The 23022-nt window shown below is 41.0% G+C and overlaps 1 protein-coding gene across 3 annotated transcripts in view; it reads right to left on the bottom strand.

Moving 5' to 3' along the window:
- The window catches only part of Acsm1 (acyl-CoA synthetase medium chain family member 1), a 29078-nt gene extending 8762 nt beyond the window's left edge, over nucleotides 1-20316 (bottom strand). Inside the window, exons 1-9 of one of the 3 annotated variants that reach the window (XM_074059700.1) lie at nucleotides 20159-20316; nucleotides 18993-19214; nucleotides 15239-15479; nucleotides 12938-13148; nucleotides 10252-10459; nucleotides 8000-8140; nucleotides 6162-6321; nucleotides 2457-2536; nucleotides 152-275 (exon numbers count right to left, since the gene is read on the bottom strand). In XM_074059700.1, coding sequence (XP_073915801.1) covers nucleotides 152-275; nucleotides 2457-2536; nucleotides 6162-6321; nucleotides 8000-8140; nucleotides 10252-10459; nucleotides 12938-13148; nucleotides 15239-15430 — 1116 coding nt within the window. In that variant the 5' untranslated portion in view covers nucleotides 15431-15479; nucleotides 18993-19214; nucleotides 20159-20316. The remainder of the gene's footprint in view (nucleotides 1-151; nucleotides 276-2456; nucleotides 2537-6161; nucleotides 6322-7999; nucleotides 8141-10251; nucleotides 10460-12937; nucleotides 13149-15238; nucleotides 15480-18992; nucleotides 19215-20158) is intronic. The other 2 variants (XM_020180051.2, XM_074059701.1) reach the window with 2 other exon arrangements.
- Nucleotides 20317-23022: the final 2706 nt, after the last annotated feature.

Raw genomic sequence — 23022 nt, 5'->3', positions numbered from 1 at the left:
GACAAATTAGCCTCAAATCCTGTTGCCTTCTGTTGGCTTGGAGCAATGCTGCACAAACAGTGTACACACACACTCATAGCAAGACTTGCCCCATCTGCTGCACATAGTAGCTGACCACATCTGAATGGTCCAGAAGGAGGCTGCTACCTACCGTTTCTGACTGTCCATAGACCTCATGAAGCAGAAGGCCCGTGTGTTTTCTCCACTGCTCAAGCTCCTCAGGCAGGAGGGCCTCTCCACCAGTAGAGCAGTGCTCCAGGGTTGGGAACCTGAGACTTTAGGGGAAGTACAGGTGTCAGACTTTGGATTAACTTCCCCAAACCCAGTGCGTTAAGGTGTCATAGGTTTGTCATCTGGATCATTCATCCTTCTCTCTTTCTTATTCACCTTCTGGTCATTTTACTAATGGCCAAGGCAAAGTGAGTGTGTTGCTGCTACCTCTTCTGGCAGGACATGGGTGAGTGGTGGAGAGGCTGTTGGGTTACATAGGAAAGTTTGGTAAATTTGAATGTTGATGGAACAAGAGAGAGGAAATTAGATTCATCAGAACTAATCTTAGGGAAGAATTCTATGTGGCTAAGAGGGATATTTTTATAAACAATAAAGGGGTGCAGGACAAGACCCCAAGAGACATGCTAGGGAGATGATACTATACTTTCTTTTAAGAGAGTTAGTTTTATGCCTAGTGAAGGACTTTTGTATTTCTGAGCACAGAATGAAAGTTGGAGTTGGAAATAATTTGTTAGGGACTTTAGTGCAGGTTGGACCAAATGTAGGCAAAGGCAGAGGGTGCTGGGAAACAGAATTGCAGAAAGAACAGAAATTCAGAGTAAAGGAATTTGAGAGAGAGAAGAAAAGCCTCATGCAAGCCTTTGTAGGGGTTTATTAGGTACATCATGAGATATATTCCATATTCCACATGAAGTTCAGAAAAACAATCACAAAATAATGATGGAATTCCCTGAAGAAAATGGGGTGGGGAGTGACTAAGGTCTAACCCAGCAGACTTGAACTAGAGAATAGCCAGCTCATGGAGTGTGGTGGGGAGGAAGCCACTTCAGGAGCACTGTTCGTCCTCATTCATTCTTTGGGTGCAAATACATTCCAGAGAGATGAACAGGAGGGCTCTTCACTGAGATCATTTTTATCATTCTTCTAGAACCTCCCTGACGTATATAAGGTGGGCAGAGTCTCATGTGGAATCTCAATTTTGCCCTGATGACATATTACTGGGTTTAGACAAACAAAATCACACAAGGAGTGTTGGAAAAGTCAGCTATTCTATGAGCTTTGAAATACAGATGGGAACAGAAGCTAGCCAGACTGAGACTTCATGAATTAAACCAAGTTGTAATTCAGTTTGCAGCATAAGGGTCGTCACAAAACAGATTGATATTTTAACACTTACAATTTGAATTAACAATTTCAATTGCAGCATCTCTAAAGAATACATAAATGACCATAACTTTCAAATACCAGACTTCAAGTTCCCTAAAAATTAACTCTCAAACACAGAGAAATGAAAAAGTAAAACATCAGATAATGCTATCCATCCATCAGATTAACCTTGACAATAACAATTATTAGAAAGAATGCGGGACAGTGGAAATTATCCAATCTTGCTAGGGGAAGCATAAATTGGTTTAATACTCTAAGAAACAGTGTGAGAATCTGTAGTGTTATTGTGACTTACACATTCTTCCCCTAGAAAATTCTTCAGAAATGCATCATTGTATGTGCCAGAGTACAAGTAAGACAGTTCAGTACATCATTAACCACCAAGAACTCTCAAATTAAAACTACACATATCTTCATTAATGGTAGTATGGATAAAAATTGGGGTATTTTTAAAATGGGATATTAGACACCAATTAAATAAACTATGGTAATATGCAATAGCATGGATGTATCTTAGACACATAATGTTCAGATAAAAAGCCATATGCCACAAAATACTGTATATATATATATATATACTGCCTTTGAACATAAAGTTCAAAGGCATATAAAGTAGTCTTTTTTCACTGGTATTTCCTTAGGATAGAAACTAAGGAAACAGATTCAGTGATTTCCTTAGAGGAGATGAGAAGGCAGGCAGAAGTGTCTAAGGGCCTGGCCATGCTCCATCTTTGTAACTTGGGTAGGATGTTGCACAAGTATTTTCTTTTAAAGAGTTCAATAATCTGTAAGTTTCCATTTTTCTGCATGTTGTTATTTCATAAGGAAAACATTGACGTAATCCTATAGGATGCAAAGCTCACTGAGTGTCTCTCCCAGGTCTCTGGGTCATGCTTTGATTTAGCTAATTAGACTGCTAGTTATCAACACCAACACACACACACACACACACACACACGCACACACACAGAGCTTGCAAAGACCAAAGAAAAACAAACCATAGCACACCAGATTCCTTTAAAACTCCACCAATTACTGTTACAGGCAATTCTACATACTTAGTGAATTTCTGCTGCAGAATCATTCGATATACACCTGGTGCAGCAATGGTTTGAGTGATGGGGTATTTGAATAACACCTGGAAAATGAGGAAAGAATTTTATTTTTATACTTGAAGTTGAAAATATTATCAATTATTTCTATTTTATTTCTGATCTCCCCTCTAGGTGAGCCTGGTTACTCCTTTGTTAATTGTTTTCAATCTATGTATATTGGGCATGAATTTCATACATGGTGCATGTCAACATTTTGGGGAAATGCAAAAAGAATGAGATCGTGTTCCAGGTCATCCAGAGAATAGACAAGAACATGGGAAAATAAAACAGTGCTAAATGATAAGGCAGATGTTGGTAAACATCGTAGATTTGAAAAAATTCTGTAAGAAATTAATAAAGGGAACAGTTCTCGTGTTTTGGGGATCCAAGGTTCTTATGGAGGAGGTGGCATTTAGTAAGCACATTAGCAAATGAACTTAAAGTCTACAGGCAGAGACGTGGGTGAGGGGGCTCATGAAGACTGATGACTCTCAGGACTCTCAGGAGGTAAAGAAGCATTTCAACCAAATGGAATGATTTCACTGACTTAGACACAGAAGATAGGAGTAAGAATTAAGTTCAGGAAGATTCAGGTTAGTTGGAGCCAGATTTCTTGTGGTCTAAAATGTCTGGCATATACCATTATTCAGCAGAGATGGGAATCATCAGAGTCAGGTTGGGAATGGAGGAAGGCTAAGAAATTGAGGAAACAGCAGAGGGGAGAGAATATGGTCTTGAGTCCACCTGATCTGAATCTACACTGTGTTGCCTAATTTCTCTTTCTTTATATATATAAAGATATAGATAGATAGATATAGATATAGATATAGATATAGATTTCTGTTTCTTTATATAAAATGGGATTATCCACATATTCCATGCAGAACTACACTGAGCTATGGTTCATGAGGTACAATCTGGCTCCACTCCCAGTGCTTTTCATCCTAGACCTAATCAACTTTGTTTGAATCTCTGGCTTCTACCTCACATTCATACCTTCATTATAAATTCTAGTTTGACCCTCACCCCCCACTACTCCCACCCCAAAGGTGCAATTCCATATCCCCACACCCTCCTCGCACCAGCTAGGCATGGGTCTTAACCTGGTCCCAGGCCTATGGGGATATATCTCTGACCAGATGACAAATAATTGCCTTAGGTTGGGACACTCAGCATCTAATCCACCATGCCTGCTTATCTAAAAAGGGGTAATCAACCAAGGGATTCTATAGTTACTCTCCTCAGTTTTATGCATGGGAAGACACAAAAGTAGGTCTCCAAGTAGAAAGAAGGGTGGGAGGATACACATGGAGAAAAGTGGACACACTCAAAAGCTTTCCAGATTCCTGAGGGTTTTCTGATTGCTACTGCAGACTCTTACCAAGCTCAGCTGCTGTCTTTTCCCCCATTATCATGAGATGTCCCAGTGTCCCTCTCCCATACACAGACACTCCCTGACTTATGGTGGTTTGATCTAATGATTCTTCAACTTCTTGATGGCGAGAAAGCAATATGAATTAAGTAGAAAATGCAGATGAATTTTATATTTTGATCATTTCTTCAACAAGCCAGATGTATAAGGTTTTCTCTTGCACTGCTGGTAATGGAAGTGAGTCAGGGTTCATTGTCACCAGGTGACCAAAAGTGGAAACCAGAGATGCTGCACAGTTGCTAAGGTGGGATGTCAGTAGGTTCAGTGTGTATTAACTGCACTTTCAGTGCTTTAACTTAAGATATTTTCAATTTATGATGAGCTTATCAAGACATAATCTCATTATTACTCAAGGAGCCCCTGTATTCCCTTTTCCATTAGGTGCTTCTAAGTGGGTTTCTGTTGCTGCCAGCCATGGGGCTGCTATTTAGAAGGACAAGGTTAGAGGTCACTGTATCAGGGCTGTACCAGGGCTGGGTACTTAGTAGATGCTCACCACATATGGGTGCTGATTTTTTGTAATCTAAGACTCATTTTCTTGATTTGCAGGTTTTAGTTGGGGGACAGAGCAGGGATCCGGAGTGTCTTTCAACAGATCTGGCAAGAAGGGCTGAGTTGAATGGGATGGACAGAAAGGAAATGGAGAAAGTACTCTGTTTTGTGAATTTGAAGCATAAATTATTTTTAATCCAACCTTCAATAATAGGGACTAAAAATATTTAAATTTTTCTTACTAAAAATTCACAAAAGTAGTAAGTGGACAATAAAATAAACTCAAATATTGATGCATTGGTAAATTTGTAGATAGGAATACTTTTAAAAATATCCAAACTTAAAATACATGAAGACATTGAGGATGTTCCTGATACTACAGGAAGGACTAGGCCTTCTGTGGTCAGGGCTGTTGGTGCAGTGGTAAGCCATAGATGTGAGATATGAGGTCCTAGATAAGGATGGAGAGGTCGTTGGAGACACTGGTTGGAGGCAGGGAGTGAGAATCAAAAAGTGCAGCTAGAAGTGCTGGAAGGGTGATCTGATGGAATTGATCAACCAGCAGGGACACCTGGGAGGCTGAGGCTGGAGAGTGAAAAACAGAGACTAGGGGTCACCTGTTCTGCCATGCTTGCTGAAGAAATGGAAATAAAGGGGTGTTGCTTAGCAAAGAGAGGAACAGGAACATAGGGCAAAAGCTTAGCTGACTGCAGTGCCCAGGGGCAAGATGAGTGGTGCAGAGGTGACTGTAGCAAGCGGAGAGTGTCCTAAGGAGAAGTTGGTATTAACAGGAATTATGGGGCTGATTCAATGTGTAGCTGAGTGGAGAGAAGAGGGGAGAGACATGGAATATGCTTGTGGACTGAGGTTGTACAGCTACTGGAAAGTGTGAAATTGAAAACACAGGAGAAAAGGGCAACTAGATGAAAATTAATAGACAGGGACAAGAACAGGATCCACAGCAGGAGTGAGAGAACATGTGACTTTGAAAGGTAGAGGGGCAGGTCTGGCCCTGAGGTGGAATAAAGGGTGAGTGAAGCATAAAGAGAATTTTCACATGAAGGGATCATCTTGGGGGAGCTCATTGAAGCAGGTGTAGCTTCAATTGCCACCACGAGGTACTCATACTCACATCAGTGGCTGTCACTTATGGAGTGTTTCCTGTATGTTGGGTTCAGGGCCAAGCCCATTTTACTCTTTATCTACCTAAGCTCTTTAATATTTCTAATGATTTTATGTAGCTGTAATGATTAAAAATCCCATTTTACAGCTAAGGAAATTGAGGTTGTGGCTGGTAATTAACTTTCTAATTCATTTCAAAACTGGGATAATATGTTAGATCTCTCCTATTCCCAGAGCTTGTTTTAAATGCCTTATAATGACTAATCTCACACACACACACACACACACACACACACACACTAGCTATCTGGCTCCAGGATCTTAGAGCCTCGGACTTGTTGTGGCTGCTTTAATTTCTCACAATGCATATTCTGTGTCTCTCATCTCAAAGTCTGAACTGCAGATCTGGGGAACAGCCCAGAAATGTGAATTTTCTTCCAAGTTACATTTTTATGTGACTCTGATACTATAACTCTCATTCAGGATTCTACACTGTAGGGATTGTACACCAGGGCTATGTTATGCACATGGACTTCTTGGCTAAATAAAATATTGTTCATCAGGGCCTGTGAACGTGGGTTTTCTTCTGGGAGATTTTGATGCTGTGAGGTTGGTCTTCTTACCTGTACAATGACCTTGGGGTCAAACTGTGTCAGGCGGTGGACGAACAGTGTACACCCTGATGCCCATGGTTCAAGCAGGCACCCCACGATAGCCAGAATCCATCCTGGGTCTGACAGGCACCAGAGGACATCGGATGTCTTCAGCTGCAGTAATTTCCTGCTAACTCCAAGATACAGTGTCTTCAGCTGTGCCACCATGGATGGATGTGGGCAAGGAATGGGGAAACTGCTTTTCAGCTCAAGAATCACCCCTCACTCACAGTTCATGTGATGTGTGGGTGTAGAATGCCCTACCCCGGGTCCTAAAGATGTACTGCCACATCCTTTTTCTTGATCACATGCGATTGGCACTCATTTGGTGCTAATAACCCTTAAGGCCTTTGCTAGGAAAGCTGGGACAGAGACTGTGACTGTTTCTCTGGATGTGAAGATGTTACTGATATAGTCCCAGGTGATGGTGGCAGACATTTTGAACAATAAGGAATGAGCCATTCTCAGAGCAGTATCGATACAGCTGAGAGATGGAGTGTTAAAAACTCAATGTGAAGGCTAGACAGTGACATCTAAAGCCAAATCCCACACTGCTCTTTTTCACCATACAATCAATTTCTTCATTTGTTTTTTGATTTATGCGGGTTTGGACTGGGATTTCTGTCATTTGCAATGGGAGTGTTAGAATCAGAGAGAAAGAGAGAATGAAGAGACATGATTAATATTCCATCTTGGCAAGGACCAAAGGGCAATAACTAGGAGATGGAGTAGGGAAGGTTTCTCAAGTCTGTGTCTCCTTTTGCTCCTGAGCAACCGTGGTGTACACAGCTCTTTGAGAAAGGACAGCACCCCCTTTAGCTTTGACTTAGGATTGGTAAGCCACCTACTCATTTTCATTCCATCTCAGAATTGTGGCACACCTGTGGGAAATTACTAGCTAGGTTTCCACTCTTATGAGCTGCAGAAACAACTATGCACTAAACACTACTTCCAGGTTGACTATCAGGCACCCCAAGCCCAGAGATCCTAATTTCTCTTGAACCAAATGTCCTCCAGGGTCCCCTGTATTTCAGTGAGTGTCACCACTATCCAATCATTTACAATATGTGAGTTTTGGAATATCCTAGCAGAACCATGGATTCCTGCCCTTTTCTCACTTCCAGAGCTGTTGCTACTCAGGTGTTATTATTAGCAGTCATAACCCTGCCCACAAGAACACACACCTTTGGCCCCTTTTAGGGTTAATAACTTAGAAATCAGATAGAAAAACTTGGTCTGTTCTGAATATCACTAATTTGAGGTCAGGGTGTAGGGGGAATATTGGTTTAGGGTTGATTAAATGATTAACCCAAGACTGAGTTTTAGCCTCCATGTATTCTTTGATCAAGGTCAGGGGAAGTGATTTGATGTGACTCAGTTCCAGGTATTTTCTTCCCTAGCATTTCATGATTAGGAACTCTAAATCTGATTTCCCATAATAAATGATATGGGCCCTCTCACTTCAGGCTACACTGCTAGAATATTCTTCCTTTCCACACAAAACTAGAGAGCTACTGTCAGGGTCAATGACTTGTCATTTATGTGGCTTATAGAATGTCTGCTGCCCTCTTGTGAATGTACTCAGGTACCATCCAAAGGAACCTCCTTTGTTTTCCTGAGGTGTCTATCAGCAAACATGCAGGATTCCTAACCTTCACTTCTCAGACCCTCTGAGGTGGAACCAAAGAGCAGAAGATGGAAACAAGATGGAGGGCACTTCCATTTAGAGTTCCATTTCCCCCACCACCCACACACACACACCTCATACCAGACCTGAACCCAGCCTCTACGCTGGGACCTCTTCCTACCATGAAAGAAGGCAGGACCGTAAGGCAAGTCCATGGCTGTGTTTTGCCATCTTGGGATAACCTGTGGTCCCACTGGTGAAGAAGATGACCATGGGATCCTCCGTCTTTGACTTAATACAAGTGTGGTCTGGGGATGCTGATCTGTGAAGATTGAAGACAACATGGGAAAAGTCATGCTCACTGTTTTTCTATCCTCAGGGGAAGTAAAAGAAGAAACATGAAGTAGGGGGTCAGGAAACTTGGGTTCAACAAGGCTGGAGGAAGGACTGGCTCTGCCAGTGTCAGGCATTAAGCTGACTGTGTTGGTGATTCACACAAGTGGACTGGCATATCTTTCTTTAAAAACAGGAAAAATATAATGGGTTTTAAAAATAAAGTACACTTAAATAGCCACATGCCAGTGGCTCAAGCCTATAATCCTAGCTACTTGGGACACTGAGATTGAGAGAATCATGGTTCCAGGCCAGCCCAGGCAAAACATTTGTGAAACACCCATTTCAACCAATAGCTGGGTACAGTGATGCATGCCTATCATCCCAGCTATGTGGGAGGCTGAGATCAGGAGGAACACAGTTGTGGGCCAGCCTGGGCAAGTTTAATGAGACCCTATCTCAACAGAAAAAAAAAGCTGGGCGTGGGCTGGGCATGGTGATGTGCACCTGTCATTCTAGCAACAGTAGGAAGCTTAAAATAGGAGGATCAAGGTCCAGGCTGGCCAGGGCAAAAAAGTGAGACCCTATCTTCAAAATAACCAGAGCCAAAGGCTGGAGGTATGACTCAAGTGGTAGGGTGCCTACCTTACAAGGGTGAAGCCCCATGATCAAACCACAGTACAGCAGGAAGAAAAACTGCTTAAATAGCACTTGCTATGTTCCAGGCAATGTTCTAACTGATTTAGAAATAGAAAATCCTCCAATCCTCAGAGTAACCCCAGAGGGTAAGCATACTCTAATCTTGCCCATTTTTGCAGTTAAGGAATCTGGGGCTCAGAGAAGTTAGGTGACTTGCTTGAAGTCACAGAACAAACAAGTGGCAGAGCCAAGATTCAAACCCAGACAGTTTGTGTTTTGAACCACAATACTAAGCTTGCTTTTTACACAAACTAGATTTGTAGGAATTCAACTCCATAACCTTGGTGTTGAAGAATGGGGAAGAGAAAATGTGTGTGAGTGTGTGTGTGTGTGTGTGTGTGAGAGAGAGAGAGAGAGAGAGAAGAGGGGAAAAAGAAGGAATTATATTTAGATAGAAAAATACATAGAAGAGAGATAGATAGATAGATAGATAGATAGATAAATAGATAGAATCAGTGTTCTTGGACTTGAGCTGGCAGGGGCAATCTGTCATTCCTTTGGTATGCTTTCATTCTCAGGAGTTTCTCTTGGGCTGTGAGGCTCTTGGACCTTACTTTGATTATAAATTCAAGCTTTCCAGGCATATAAAGAAAACTACAAATAATCTCAACAATGGAAGAAAATTGGTTCTGCTGGTCTTGCTGAGAAATGGTACCACACTTACTGGGTAATTTGAGAAATTTGAGTGATTTCCCAAGGGTCCTTGCTTCTAAGTTGTTTTCTTTTAATTCTCTGATTTTAGCATAAGATGAACTTTCCTATAATATTCCCTTTTGGGGCTTTAGAAGCTGAGGTATTACTGCAATAACACAAACCCAGCATGATTTTTGTGTATGAAGTGAGCTATGCCTTAATGCTCACAGACTTGGGGTTTGAGAGGGAGAAGAAGTCTTCCTTACCTTCACCTCTTCCCTAACTTCATCTAAAAGGTGTCCCTAAAGACACCAAGCCCCTGGGAGAATCAAAGTCCTTAGTCTGAAAACTGCCATCCAACTACAACTGGCATTCAATTTGTTTTGAAGTTTCGTATTTCACCTTAGAAACTCATTTTTGCCTTTCATTAAACATCTTTTTATATGCATTTTTATATAAAAATGAGATTTTAGATTCCCTATCTATATAATTGTCCTGTGACTTTGCACTTCTCCTTTGCACAGTCCCAGGGCTGAGTACACTTTAATGAGGGGCATGAAAGACTAACTTCTTCGTTTTGCAAAGAAAACACCAAGACCCAGGGAAGGGAAGGTACAAGCCCAGGGTCACACAACAAAGCAGTGACATGGTTGGCATCTAACCTGGTGTGCTTTTCACACTGGCTGCTTTCTCCCACCATTAGAGATTGGTGGTCTTCTCCCACCATTCCACATTCAGAAACCCTGGCTTATCAGACCAGAAACTCACTTAATCAGTGATCGGAAGTCCAGCCACCCTTCATGGCTGTGATCAGACACCAGGAGCTTGGCTTTCAGAGCAGGGCACTCAGAAGCCACAGAGTCCACCTCTGGGGCAAGGGTATCCGTGGTCACGATGGCCTTGGCTCCAGACATTTGTAGTCGGTAAAGAATGTCCTTGGCTTTCAGCTGGCTAGTCCCAGGTATGAAGACGACTCCTGGGGATAAGAAAGGAACTCGGTTGTTTCAGTTTCTTTTACACACTCACAGGCTCAGGCCAGGCTCATCTGCAGAGAAATCCACTAGCCTCTTGCTATTCAAAGTAAGGTCCACAGACCATCAATATCCAAAGCACCAGGCTTCAGAATCTCACACCTTGTGCCAAACCTACTAAGTCAGAGTCTGTATTTCAACAAGATCTTCAAGTGATTCCTATGCATGTTAAAATTTGAAATCCCTAACTTTTTCTACTCTAGATGGATCCAGCCAGTGGATTGTGCTCTGCCCAAATTTACATTGGATCTGGCAATAGAGCTGTTGGAAGGACAGTGTCCCCAATGTCAGGACTAGCTACATCCTAGTTTCTCAACTTTCCACTGTTCATGTCCTTATCAGTCCTCTGGTGTCATATTGAATCTCTGGTCTTATTATCCCAAATTTAGCCACAAGGTCCTTTGAGCTTACCTACCTTCTTTTCAATCTCCATTACCAACAGTGAGTTCAAATCTTTGACTGCCTTCACCAGATTCTCATCCCTCCAATGGATGTCCTATTCTGCATCATCCTACTACCAAAGGTCCATAAAGCAGGGAGTTTCTTCCCAGCACATTCTCCTCTGCACTGACACCCATGCTTTCTCTCCAGAAAAACACCACACTTGCCATGCTGAAATTAAAAATGGCACACTCTCTTCAACTTTCTCTCACACAACTCAGTTCTGTATTTCAAAGTGACCATTCTTCATATAGGCTATTCCAGACTCTAAGCTTTGCTATGCCTGCAATACTTTTTCTTTGTTTCTAATCTTCATTAATTCTTCTACTCATCCCAGAGGACTCAGCCCAAATCTTGGGTTTCCCATGGACCATCTGTTAACTGTACAGGTAACATGACTTTTCTTTCCTATATTTCCTCTGTATTTGTTATTAATTCTTTATTTCACATGACCTTGTTGAATTAATCAACTATTTCATTTGTTAGAAAACATGTGTAGAGAGAGAGAATGTGAACAAGAGCATGACAAAGTATTGTAAGAGTATGCATGATGGCATGAGAGAGGTGACTACAAAACAGAAACTATGAATCCCATATGATTCTAAGTTATATAGATTAAAGATAGATAACTTAAAAAGGAAGGGAGATGCCTTCCTTTTTAAGTTATCTATTTTAGATATTAGAATTTTTCAGAATTCTAATGAATTCTGAAGGCATGATATACATAGAAAGTTCCCCATATAAACCACAATAGTAGCATTCAATTCAGTCAAAAATTGTCAATAGATACTCAGATCCTAATATGAAAGACTGTTGTGGAGTAGGGGATTCACACAGTCTCATCTCATACAGATTACGTATGAGAAGAAGTTTAGCAAACACTATCTCATTCAGTTGATGAAATATTTATCACCAATGATGGGACAAGCCACCATGAGGTGATATACTAAGAAAGACAACCCTGCCCTGGTAGTATTCCTGACAAAGTGTTTAACTTGATTATAATTATGAATAAAGAGTCATAAATGCAAAATTTGAAGTTCATTCAGCAAAACAATTGGCATAGACTCTTCAAAACTGTCATTGTCATACAGAAAAAGTCGGGACAATGCTGAATTAAAGGAGAATGAGAAGACCTGACAAATAAATGCAACACATGATACCTGATAGCAAAAACTGGCTACAAATAACATATCACTCCGTTGTGATTATGTGAACATGTATATATGTTCCTGTGTTTATACATGTTTACCTGGCATTTGTGTCACAATGTGAACAACTGATTCTTAAATAAGAGAGATAATCACCGAGCAACAGACTTCTTTGGTAATTTTGTGCTCCTAATGAAATGGAAAGACACAGAGGAAGCAGACACGGTTCTTGCTAACAAATCTAATGTGAAATATGCACAAATCATGATACCATTTTATGTAGAGAGGCTGACATAGCACACATATCCTGAAGGTGCAGGAAACAAAATGAAAGAAACCTCAAAGCGCTAAAGGAGGTAGTGGTCTTCCATTTCTCTATGTACATAATACATTCACTTTTTTGTTTAATCTCCCTTGTTTCCACCCCCTCCTGTCCTAAACACAGTGCTTATCACTGTGATCCACAGGTAAGAGAGAAAGAAAGAGAGACAGAAAGAGAGAGAGAGTTGTGATTTAGTGTGCATGGATGTAAGCAAATGATGGAAAGAGGAAAAAAGAGCAGAAGTATTTGGAAAGGAGTGTGAAGAAGAGAAAGACTTGAAGAAGAAGAAAAAGAAGGTGGAGGGAAGAAAAGGTGTTTGGTCTCCAACTAAACTGTCAATGCTCAGAGGGAACCTTGCTCTTGCCCTGTGGTCCCTCATCATAGGAGCCAATGCTTGAGCCTCAGAGATTTGTCTGTGCTAAGCTAATGGGAAGAAGAACCTAACAGCCCAGAATTTTCTAGCTCCTTTCCAGCCTTGAGATCCACTGGGGCCCCCTTGAGTCACTGACCTGTTCGGAGGCAGCCTATGGTCACCAGCCACCATTCAGGCACACGAGGCAGAATCAAGGCCAGATTATCTCCCTGCTGCAAACCACAGGTCTGTGTGAAGACGTTGGCTGCCCGGCGGGTTAAGTCTGTCAGATCACTGAAGCTCCACTTTACTTCATCTCCTTGGCTATTCACCCACCAGAAGGCTGGTTCTGGACCTTTCTTGCCTTCCTAGTCAAGATCATACACCATGTGTCACTTCCTGCTTCCAAGGAAAGCCACTTCTTTGGATGGTCCACCACCATGGTCACATCCCAATGTGAACTCCAATGTCAGCATGGCTCAAGGTTGAGATCTCATTTATTTATAATAGTGATAGAATCAAGAGAAGTTGGGAAATGAGGTGGGACCCAGCCAACTTCTAGGCAACTGTAGGCACCCCCCAAGGCATATATGGCCAAGAATAGCCTTCATGTCTCTAGGCAAGGTTTAAAACTCAGCTTCCCCATGTGTCTGTCTTAGATCCATATAAGCAGTGGGTTCCTCTCTGTGCTTAAATTTTCTTGTGTATGAAATGAAGACAATAATATTACCTAGCAGATACAAGAGCTTATTTAATAAGCAAAATTCATCTAACAGTGCGTGGCACTTGCTCAATAAATTGTTATTACTATTATCACAACAAAATAAAATAAAAGAGACTTGGTTAATTATTAAATATTTGGGCATTTTCTAAATATTAAGTACTTCTAACAATCAGCATGGAAATAAAGCAGAGTAGGAAGCTCCAGGTCCTTGTTTTCCCTCAAAATCAAAAAACTAACTAAAATAGCTTTGTAGGAGCTCTCATAAATGGATCTGCAGCAATGAATCAAATGCCCACAATAAGAAAGAGCCACACCCAAAATGAAGGGAATTTTGAAGTCTTTTTGTTTGCTGCAACCCCTGGTATAGTGCACTACAGTCAAGGGGATGTTACCCAATTCCTGGCTCCTCTCTTGGGACAGAAGGAAAAGAGTAGAACTTGTCTGCCATGTTCTGTCATGTGCAGGGACTGCCCAAGGAACTGGTTTCTGTCTTGTGTGATTTTGAAGTCATGTGGGAACATCAGTGTAGTTTCAATATGATGTTAGAGGTATCTGAGCAACAGCAGTTCCCAGGTGTGTGAAATCCACAGACATATATGTACCCAGGGATGAGAGACTATGGACAGGGGTACACCATATAATACCTAAGACCCTGAAAAGAAGCAAGGGTGAGACTTAGAGAAATTAAGATTTTTAACATCAGCCAAGTAAATGGGAAAGTTAGAGGAGAGGAGAAGTTACTATAGGATCATGGAAGGAAAATGCCAGGAAAGGCCAGAGATAATATTAAGCCTCCATGCTGGACAGCTTGGTGAGGGTCTTCTCCTGCCTGGAGTCAGTCTTCAACACTGGGAAAAGTGGCTGTTTTTTCAAATGCTTAACATTCAACCAAAGACTATAAAGCATAAAAAGGGAAAGGAAAACATGGCCTATTCAAGGGAATAAAATAAATCTCCATAAGCTGACTTGAAAGAAATATAGATTTCTATTATTACAGAAAGATTTTTAGACAATTGTATTAAATATGCTCAAAGAGCTGAAGAAAATCATGTATACTGTATATGAACAGAATAATAATCTCAAAAAAGGATAGAAATCTTTTTTCAAAAAAGTACTAAATTAAATTATGGAGCCAAAATATAGTCATTGAATTGAGATATCACTGCTAGATGGATTCACAGGAGATTCAAACAGGTAGAAGAAAATTATAAAGATGAAGACAGATCATTTAAAATGATTGAATCTGAAGAGAAGAAGAAAAACAAAGATTGAGGAAAAATGAACAGTGAGGAAGGGATAAGTTTATTTAAAGAAATAAGGGTCAAGCCCCAGTGTGCTGAGATGAATTCCAGTTGAACTTGTTCAAAGTGTTCATTAGTTCCATTCTAATGAGTTTAAGCTATTCCATTAGTTTAAAATGAGACCTTTGTGCTTAAATTTTTGCCCTTGCTCACAATTATGGGGCATTGATTGTGTATTAAGTACCTTTACCTATAATTTAGATGAGTTTTTTAAATTATTTTTATCCCTATCTCATAGATGAACCCACTGAAGTTCAGAAAAGTGAGGAAACAGCCAGGCTGGGAATAGAACCCTGAAGTATTAGCTTCTCCCGCTAAACTGCTAAGTGGAAGAAAATGCTGTCCTTGATTCTGTGCCTCTCAGCCTATTAAGAGCAAGACAAGGATAGCAATAACCCCTCTGCTCCCACCCCTGTCACAGATGCCATTTCACCTTCTCCATCTGGGTCCAATAGTCCAGTATATGGCTTGCAAAGTTAAATTCCTCGGGTCTGTCATGGTCATTCCATCTTGGGGCTTCAACTCCAGATAAAGCTTGGCAACGCAACTGCTGAGGGGCAGGGTAGAGGCCATGGAAGGCTTTGTGGATGCCCCATAGAGCCCGGAACCTCATCAGCCACTGCATAGTGGACAGTCCTCAGAAACTGGACACAGAATTCTCACGTCAGCACCTGCTTTGAGAACACATGGTTACAGGTTGATCATCCATCAGGAGCTTTCTCCACAACACAGATGCATACTCGTGGTTCATCAGGAGTTGCAGTTTTGTTTCAGCTTGCTGGAATCTGGAAGGCACAGCTTATCGGTTTAGATGAGGAATCTTACCTTCCTACCTAAGGTTCCACAAAGCACAAAATGCTAAGGAGGGGGTTGTTGCTCCTATATAAGGTGGCACACATTCTTGGGAGTCTTCTCCTTCAACCCTCTTGGATTTAAGGCCAGGATGGTAACCATGTGGCCATCCCCTTTGTAGCAAAATTTGACCATTTAGAGGTTACATGCTCCAGACTATCCTTATTCTGGAGACCTCTCTTCCTGCCAAGTCCAATCCGTGGTTTCAATGGAAGCTGCCTTCAGGTAATCCCACCTCTGCCAAAAGGTCCAGGGTGAGCATTCATTCCCATAATGTTTAAACCAAGTTGGGCCAGCCTTACTCCCTCCCTTTCTGGGGTGTGTGTGTGTGTGTGTGTGTGTGTGTGTGTGTGTGTGTGTGTTACCAAAGAGTAGATAAAAAGCAAATAAGAGTGTATGTCTATCACTGGAGGAAGCCAAAAAATACATATTTGTGGGAATGTCTGTGGTATGATTCCTATGATATGCTGAATTGCAAAGATATGGAGAGAAGGGGTTGAATTCTCACTTATTAGGGTCCTTTTATTAAGATGTTCTCCAATTTGACATGGTCCCCACCACTCCTTATTTTATAACACCTGCCTACTTCTTAAATTTCTGTTACTGTTCAGCCCCTGTTGACATGTGAGCATAAAATTCTTCATCAGTCAACATCCCAGAGGGGACAGGAACTTCCCTCAAGGATACATGACAAGCTTAACAACAATAGCAGAACCTGTTCTAGACTCTTACCTGCTCTGCTATTTTTCCCAATGCATATCTCCCTCCATAGCTATGAGCCAAGTTTGAGTGAGAACCCCAGGCTCAGTTGCTATTTTTGTGACCTCAGGATCTTCCTTAAATATTAACTCACTGTTTTCTCCAAAGGCAGTGCAAACAAGCCCTTAACAAGTGACTAAAATGGCTGGTTGGGAGAGCTCAGTTGTACAGCACTTGCATAGCATGTGCAAGGCCCTGGATTTGGTCAGAAACACTGATAAAGGTGACTAAAGACCAAAACAAAAGAGAGAGATGTAATGATGAGATCCACTAATGCTTTTTCATGGGCTGAGTTATGTTTCCCCAATATGTATGTTGAAGTCTTAACTTCTAGCACTTCTGGTTGTGATTGGTTTTGGAGATAGAGTCTTTTAAAAGGCAAAATTTTGTTTAAAATGAGATCATTGGGATTGGCCCTCACTAATGCAATATGACTGATCTCTTTATGCGAGGAGATTGGGATACAGAAACACATAGAGGTAGAATGCCATGGCAAGATGAAGACAGCCAAGGAGAAAAACCTCAGGATAAACCATCTTCATCCTGAACTGTGAGCAAATAAATTTCTGTCAAGTCACTCAGCCTGTAGTAATTTAAACATGGCAGCCCTAGTACCTTGTGATGAAATAAAGAAGAAATTACTTTGGTACCATTTTACAAATCTGTTTGCAGTGCTAATGTAATCTCTGTCACCATGAGAGAGCCAAACACAGTGCCCTGTGGAGGACTATGGTAGCTAAGAACAGGGTCTTTAGGAATCAAATATCACAGGTTCAAATTCTAGCCCCTTCACTCATCATCAACATAACATTGGGCCATTACTTACTTTCCTCTAAACACAGAAAAATGGGAGGCACCTACTGGCTAGACATGTGGTAACAGACAGATGAATGATATCCTGCATAAAGCATTAAACACCAACCCAACATAGAGAAGTACACTAGAAATATGAACTACTGATGACTAACTCTCTCCTTATGTGAAAATGCTTACTGAATAATAAGTCTGACAAAGAGAAATTGTTCTTTTACCTCTGGACCAGGGTCTAAAGAAAATAAATTGGGATAGGTTCCTGAACATAGATGCCACAGGGTTCAGTTTTTGCTCTGGTTGCATAGTATTAGGAGTACTAAAAGTCAGAGATGCCTATATCTATGTATCTGTGTCTCTTCGCATGTTACCTATCTTTATACCTATAACTATGTCAATATCTATAATTGTATCTATATATACCACAATCTATTAACTGTATTGCTATCTAAAGATCAACAATTACATCTGCACTACAAATCTACACTGTATCTGTATCTAATCCATAGCTACCTATTCCTCATCGTAAGTAGTCAACAAAAGGTTAGACTCTTCCCTTCCTTGTCACAATTCAGAAAACTGAAGGTTGAAAGCCTGGAGAGAGAAAAGACAGTGTGCCCACAGAATGTCTGAAGTAGTTAGAAATTTCATTTCTGAAACCTGTATTGTGGAACTGCTATGTAGACACTCTCAGAAATTAGATTGGAAAAGTTTCTACCCTCTTGGAGCATATGACATGGTTTTAAACCCTATGGCATGGTTTTAAAGCCCAATGTTTTAGAGTGTATTCTGAAGGCAATTTGTCCTTGTGGCTTTAAGAGTTTGCAGTGTTCAGAACTACATGTTCAGGTACATAGTACCTTGAAAATTTCCTGCAACCGAGTGTTGCTTTCATAAGTATTTGGGCCCAAAAAGCTATTTACTGGAACAACATGTTTAGTGTGTTATAGAGGTTCCTAGAATTACAGAATCAGAGTTTGATTTTTGTCCCTCACCACCTACCACCTGGGTGACCTTGGGCAGGGTTCATGTCTCTAAAATTTGAGGGCACAATGATAATTCCAACTTCTCAGCTTCCCATTAAGGATCAGTGAAACAATTCCCGTAAATCACTTTGCCAGCATCGAACCTGACACACAATAAGGGCTCAATAAATGTTGAGGTGCCCTTCAACTCCCAGCAATTCTGAAGCTAGCCCCCTTCTCCTGAGATTTTTTTAAATTTAATGAAAGGCATTCACTTTATAGAAAGTGAACTGACTTCTGCATAGTGAAGTTTTTTTACAATTATCCTCTACCTCTGCATTCTCCTCCCCGACCCTAGCACATTCAGAGTTACTTAACAGTTCATCAATCACCTATCTGCCAGCCACTCTGCTATACAGAGTACATGTACATTCCCAGATATTACCCTCACCCAAAATCACCATCCTTATTGTGTAGTTAAGAAAATGAAGTGCCAAAATTAAAGAACAGGTTCTGCCTGGAAGCGAGGGGGGAAGGGGGCAGAGGGTGGGGGTGGGGTAGGGGGAAGAAATGACCTAAACTATGTATGCACATGTGAATAAATGAATAAAAAAAGAAAAGATAATCAAGTATCAGAGAAGCTAAGTGATTTGCCCAAAGCCATCTAACTTGTAAGTGGCATTTCCAGAACTCGAAACTGTACTTTTCAGTTTAGAGCTTCTGTGGCAGACACACACACACACACACACACACACACACACACACACACACACACACACTGTTTATTTGCCTCCGTCTTACCTGGTACTACTCGGAGCACAGTTGGGCTAAGTGTTGGGTAGAGTTAGAAAAGGAGGCTATGCAGGGTCTGTTCTCTGAGCTCAGGTCCTTCCCAGGAGTATGAACACAACAAAGTTTGGCTCCTGGATAAGGAAGACTTTGGCCGGGAAACTTGTTAGGAATTGGATGATTCAGCAGGGGGAGGAGATGCTCAGTAGGACAGGTTAGAAATCAGTCACGAGCCTGCGAGGGAGACAGTCAGTTAGAAAAACAAACTATATGAAGTCACCTGTGGGAAAGAACAAAATCAAACAGAGCACTTTCACTAGTCGTCTGTGGTTAAGCTACTCACCTTTCCCAGCCTTCTACCCCCACATCTTCTACCCCCACGTCTTCATCTACAGGACAGCTAAAAGGGAGTGTAGACTGATAGTGAAGATCTGTGTTCTGCAGGCAGAAGGATCAGGCTTGAGCCTCAGATCTCGCACATCTTGCTTTACACCTCCCTTTCTTATATTTTTCCTTTCTTTCATTTTCCTTTTCTTTTTTTTCCTTTTCTTTACCTTTCCCTTCCTTTTCCTTCTTGAGACAGTGTCTTGCTATGAACATGGGCCTTAAAGTTGTGACTCTCAGCCTCACAAATGCTGGGATCATGTGCACTAGGCATCAGCATACTGTTGGGAATGACAACAGTGACACCTAGCCTCCAAGGTTCTTGTTTGTTTGTTTGTTAGAAGTAGATATTCATAAAAACTGCATAGCACAATACAAGGCATAATTGCTGTTGGGTGTTTCATTAATTTTTGATTCTAAGAGAAACAATTTGATGTACTGGCAAATTCAGGGTCTTTGAAATCCCAAAGCCTTGACATTAAATTGTGGCTCAGCCACTTACTAGAAGGGCAAGGCACTTACCTCTTTGAGTCTTGGTCTTCTCATCTATAAATGATGAGGAAGTTAGCAACAAGGTTTGTTCCATACAACTGTTGAAAGGATTACGTGACACAAAGTCTGTAGGGCATCTGGCATAGGAATTTAGACACAGGTAGTGGCCTGTACTAGTAGATTTCTCCTGGACCCATTTTGGGGTTATTAGAAAATGGGGGACCCCTGAGGTTCTAGCCCAGCTTTCCCAATTTTTTTCATCCTTACCATCCCAAACTCCATTAGATAATGGAGAAAATTACCTCTGCTCAAAGTCACCATTAGAGATAGCTGGAGATAGGGCTGAGGGCAAGCATGGCTTCTGAGAAGTTCAGCTTCTGCTTCATTTACAATCAGCTTTTTAGCATCAGGCAGGCTTTGCTATGGAGGAGAAGAGAGGGTGAGACAGCAGGGCAAGGCAGTTGGCCACACCACGCTACACAAAGGCCCAAGGTATCAAAGTACAAAAAAACTGCTAATGAAGCAGAAGGGGCAGCCACTATTGAGAAGAGAATGTAACAGGAGGAAGAGCCCATGAGATGCACTCTGTGTCTCAGTAGGTGTTCCCCATAGAAGGATAGGGCCAAGAAGACAGGCCCTGTAGCCAGGAAGCCTGGATTTGAGTCTAGCTTTTATCAGTTGCCAGCTCTGTGACATGGAGCAGGTTTTTGATCCCTCTGTGCCTCATCCATAACAACAGGTCTATAGTAAAAATGGTAAAACTCTCTGAAGACTTCATGCATGCTCCTCTTTCATTCCCGGCTTCTCTTCTATAGTTAGCCTGAAGCCACTGTACTACAGTCTAGACAATGAACTCTAGAATAACCGTAAGTTCCTTCTGGTCTAGGGCATTTAAGAGGGTATCAAAGGCTCTATAGCCTCTTCCCCTGATTCAGTGCAGTTGGAAACTATGTGTGGGAGACAGGAACATCATAAAATGGCAGAGACTCTATCAACCCACTTCTCTTAGTAGCTTCATGTAGCTGAATCTCCTGTCAACCTGAGCCCTTTACATTCACCATCTTCCTAATCTTACGGCAAACTTTGGTACCATTAATTTATTCAATAGATACGCATTGAGCATCTTCTAGGTACATATATGACTGTAAACATATCAGAGAAGGTTGCTGCTCTCCAGAATTTTATGTTTCTATGATGGAAAGGCAAAAGACAACAAGCAAAAGCTTAATTAAATAGATAACAGACTTCCAAATGGTGATATATGCCAAGAAGAAAATTTAACAGGGCAATGTGGTGGAATGCCTTAGGATGATATGTTGAGATCTAAAGAAAGAGAAGCCAGTTTTTGGAAATAAATTGCAGTCAAAAGCAAAGGTAAGTGCAAAGGCTCCAGGTAGACATTTTCAAGGAATAGGTGAGAGGCTGAGTAAGAAGTGTGATAAAGAGTGCGGTCAGAAACATAGGCGGGAGACAGATCATGAAGGACCTTTATGGCAATAATAACAAGATTGGATTCTAACCAAATAGCAATTGGAAGTCTTAAGAGGATTTTAAGAGGAAAGAGAGACATGATAAAATTTAGTAATCTCAACAGTTATTAATTTTGAAATTAAATAATATGGAAAAGTAAAATATTCAGAAAAGAAATGGTTAGATTTGCATTTTGAAAGGGGCAAGAAAGGATGTGGGGATGCCAGCCAGGAAGCTACTGCAATCTTCCAAGCAAGTAACATTGGTGGCTCAGGCGAGAGCAATGGCACTGGAGGTGGAGAGAATTGGAAGAATGTTGGAAAAATTTTTGTGTTACCATCAAGAGGACTTACTGTTGGTTTTGAAAGAGAATAATAAACAAGAAAAAGGGATGAATCTTAGACTTTTGGCATCTCCAACAATACTCATGGCAGGTTATGATCTAATATATAAAGCAAATGCTGCTAAAGAGACTATAATGTCTCCAAAGTCACAAAGGCTATGTAAGGCAGAGAAGAAATTCAATCCTGGTTTTGTTTGCTACTTTCCCCTGATTAACTCTCCTAACAGTATTCTGCCTCTGACCTTCTTGCCACACTTCTCCATTTTAGAGAAGTGATCCTGGCTTCTTCCACCAAAAGAATTGATATGGGTGCGCAACAGAGGTCTTTTGTGTTCTGAGGAACTGGGTAATGGATGGAAGGAACTCTCATTGTCATTCCATTATGTGGATGACCATATCACTCAGCTCTGAGAGAAAAATAATAATAATTTTATCTCTGGAATTGACATCTTTATTGTGGCCAAGCCATAAGAATTCATCAGTGGCTTCTCTGTTCATGTCAGATTTAGTGTTGCATTTATTTAGCTCCCCATGGTGGGGGAACTATTGGAAATGATGTTTGGAAAACAGTGCCAGTGTCTACCACACAGCAAGTGTTCAGATGGCAGTCACTGTTTTTAAAAAGAGCCAGATGGACACAGCTGGAATCCTTGTTCTATGTGTTAGTAGGTCACATAGATCCTGACAAAGTTATCACAATGCTCTGCTTCTATTTCCTCATTAGAATTTGAGGATAACAGTACCTATTTCATGAATGCTGTGATAGTTAAAGCAGATAACCTGAGCAGATTGCTTAGAACACTGCCTGGCATGTAGTAAGGGCATTAACACTATTACTTATTCGCACAAGGAATAGAAAGACAAAGGAAATCATTACTTTTTTAGGGTATTCAAATGACACATTCAGATAGTTGATATAAATTTCAGTAAATATTATCAATAGTTTTCATATTGGAGATGCAGAAATCAAGACTGAGAAAGTATCTATGAATAAATAATATGAAGTCAAATAAAAGTTTATTATGCCTCAAGCCTTTTGTATACATCAAGTTATAAGTATAAAACCCTACATGGAAAATACTATTGTTTCCACCATCTTACTACTGACAATATTGACACTCAAGAATTGAAACCACTTGTCTAACCCCAACGATGTCAGGAAATGATGGGAAAAGCATTTGAGTCTGGATTCACCTGGCTCTAAATTCTTAGCTGTTAGTCACCGCGTTCAATAGTAGCACAAGTACATCATGGGAATAACTCCCAGGTGAAACAAAGCACAGCTCTTTGCAAGTAACCATTTTGTCTTGATTTCTATAGTCACTATGTTCCTCATTCACAAGCAGGAGTATA

Source organism: Castor canadensis, chromosome 17, assembly GCF_047511655.1.
Source record: "Castor canadensis chromosome 17, mCasCan1.hap1v2, whole genome shotgun sequence".
Classification (NCBI taxonomy): Eukaryota; Metazoa; Chordata; class Mammalia; order Rodentia; family Castoridae; genus Castor; species Castor canadensis.
The sequence above is the reverse complement of the archived record's forward strand: the minus strand, read 5'-3'. Positions and strand labels throughout refer to the sequence as shown.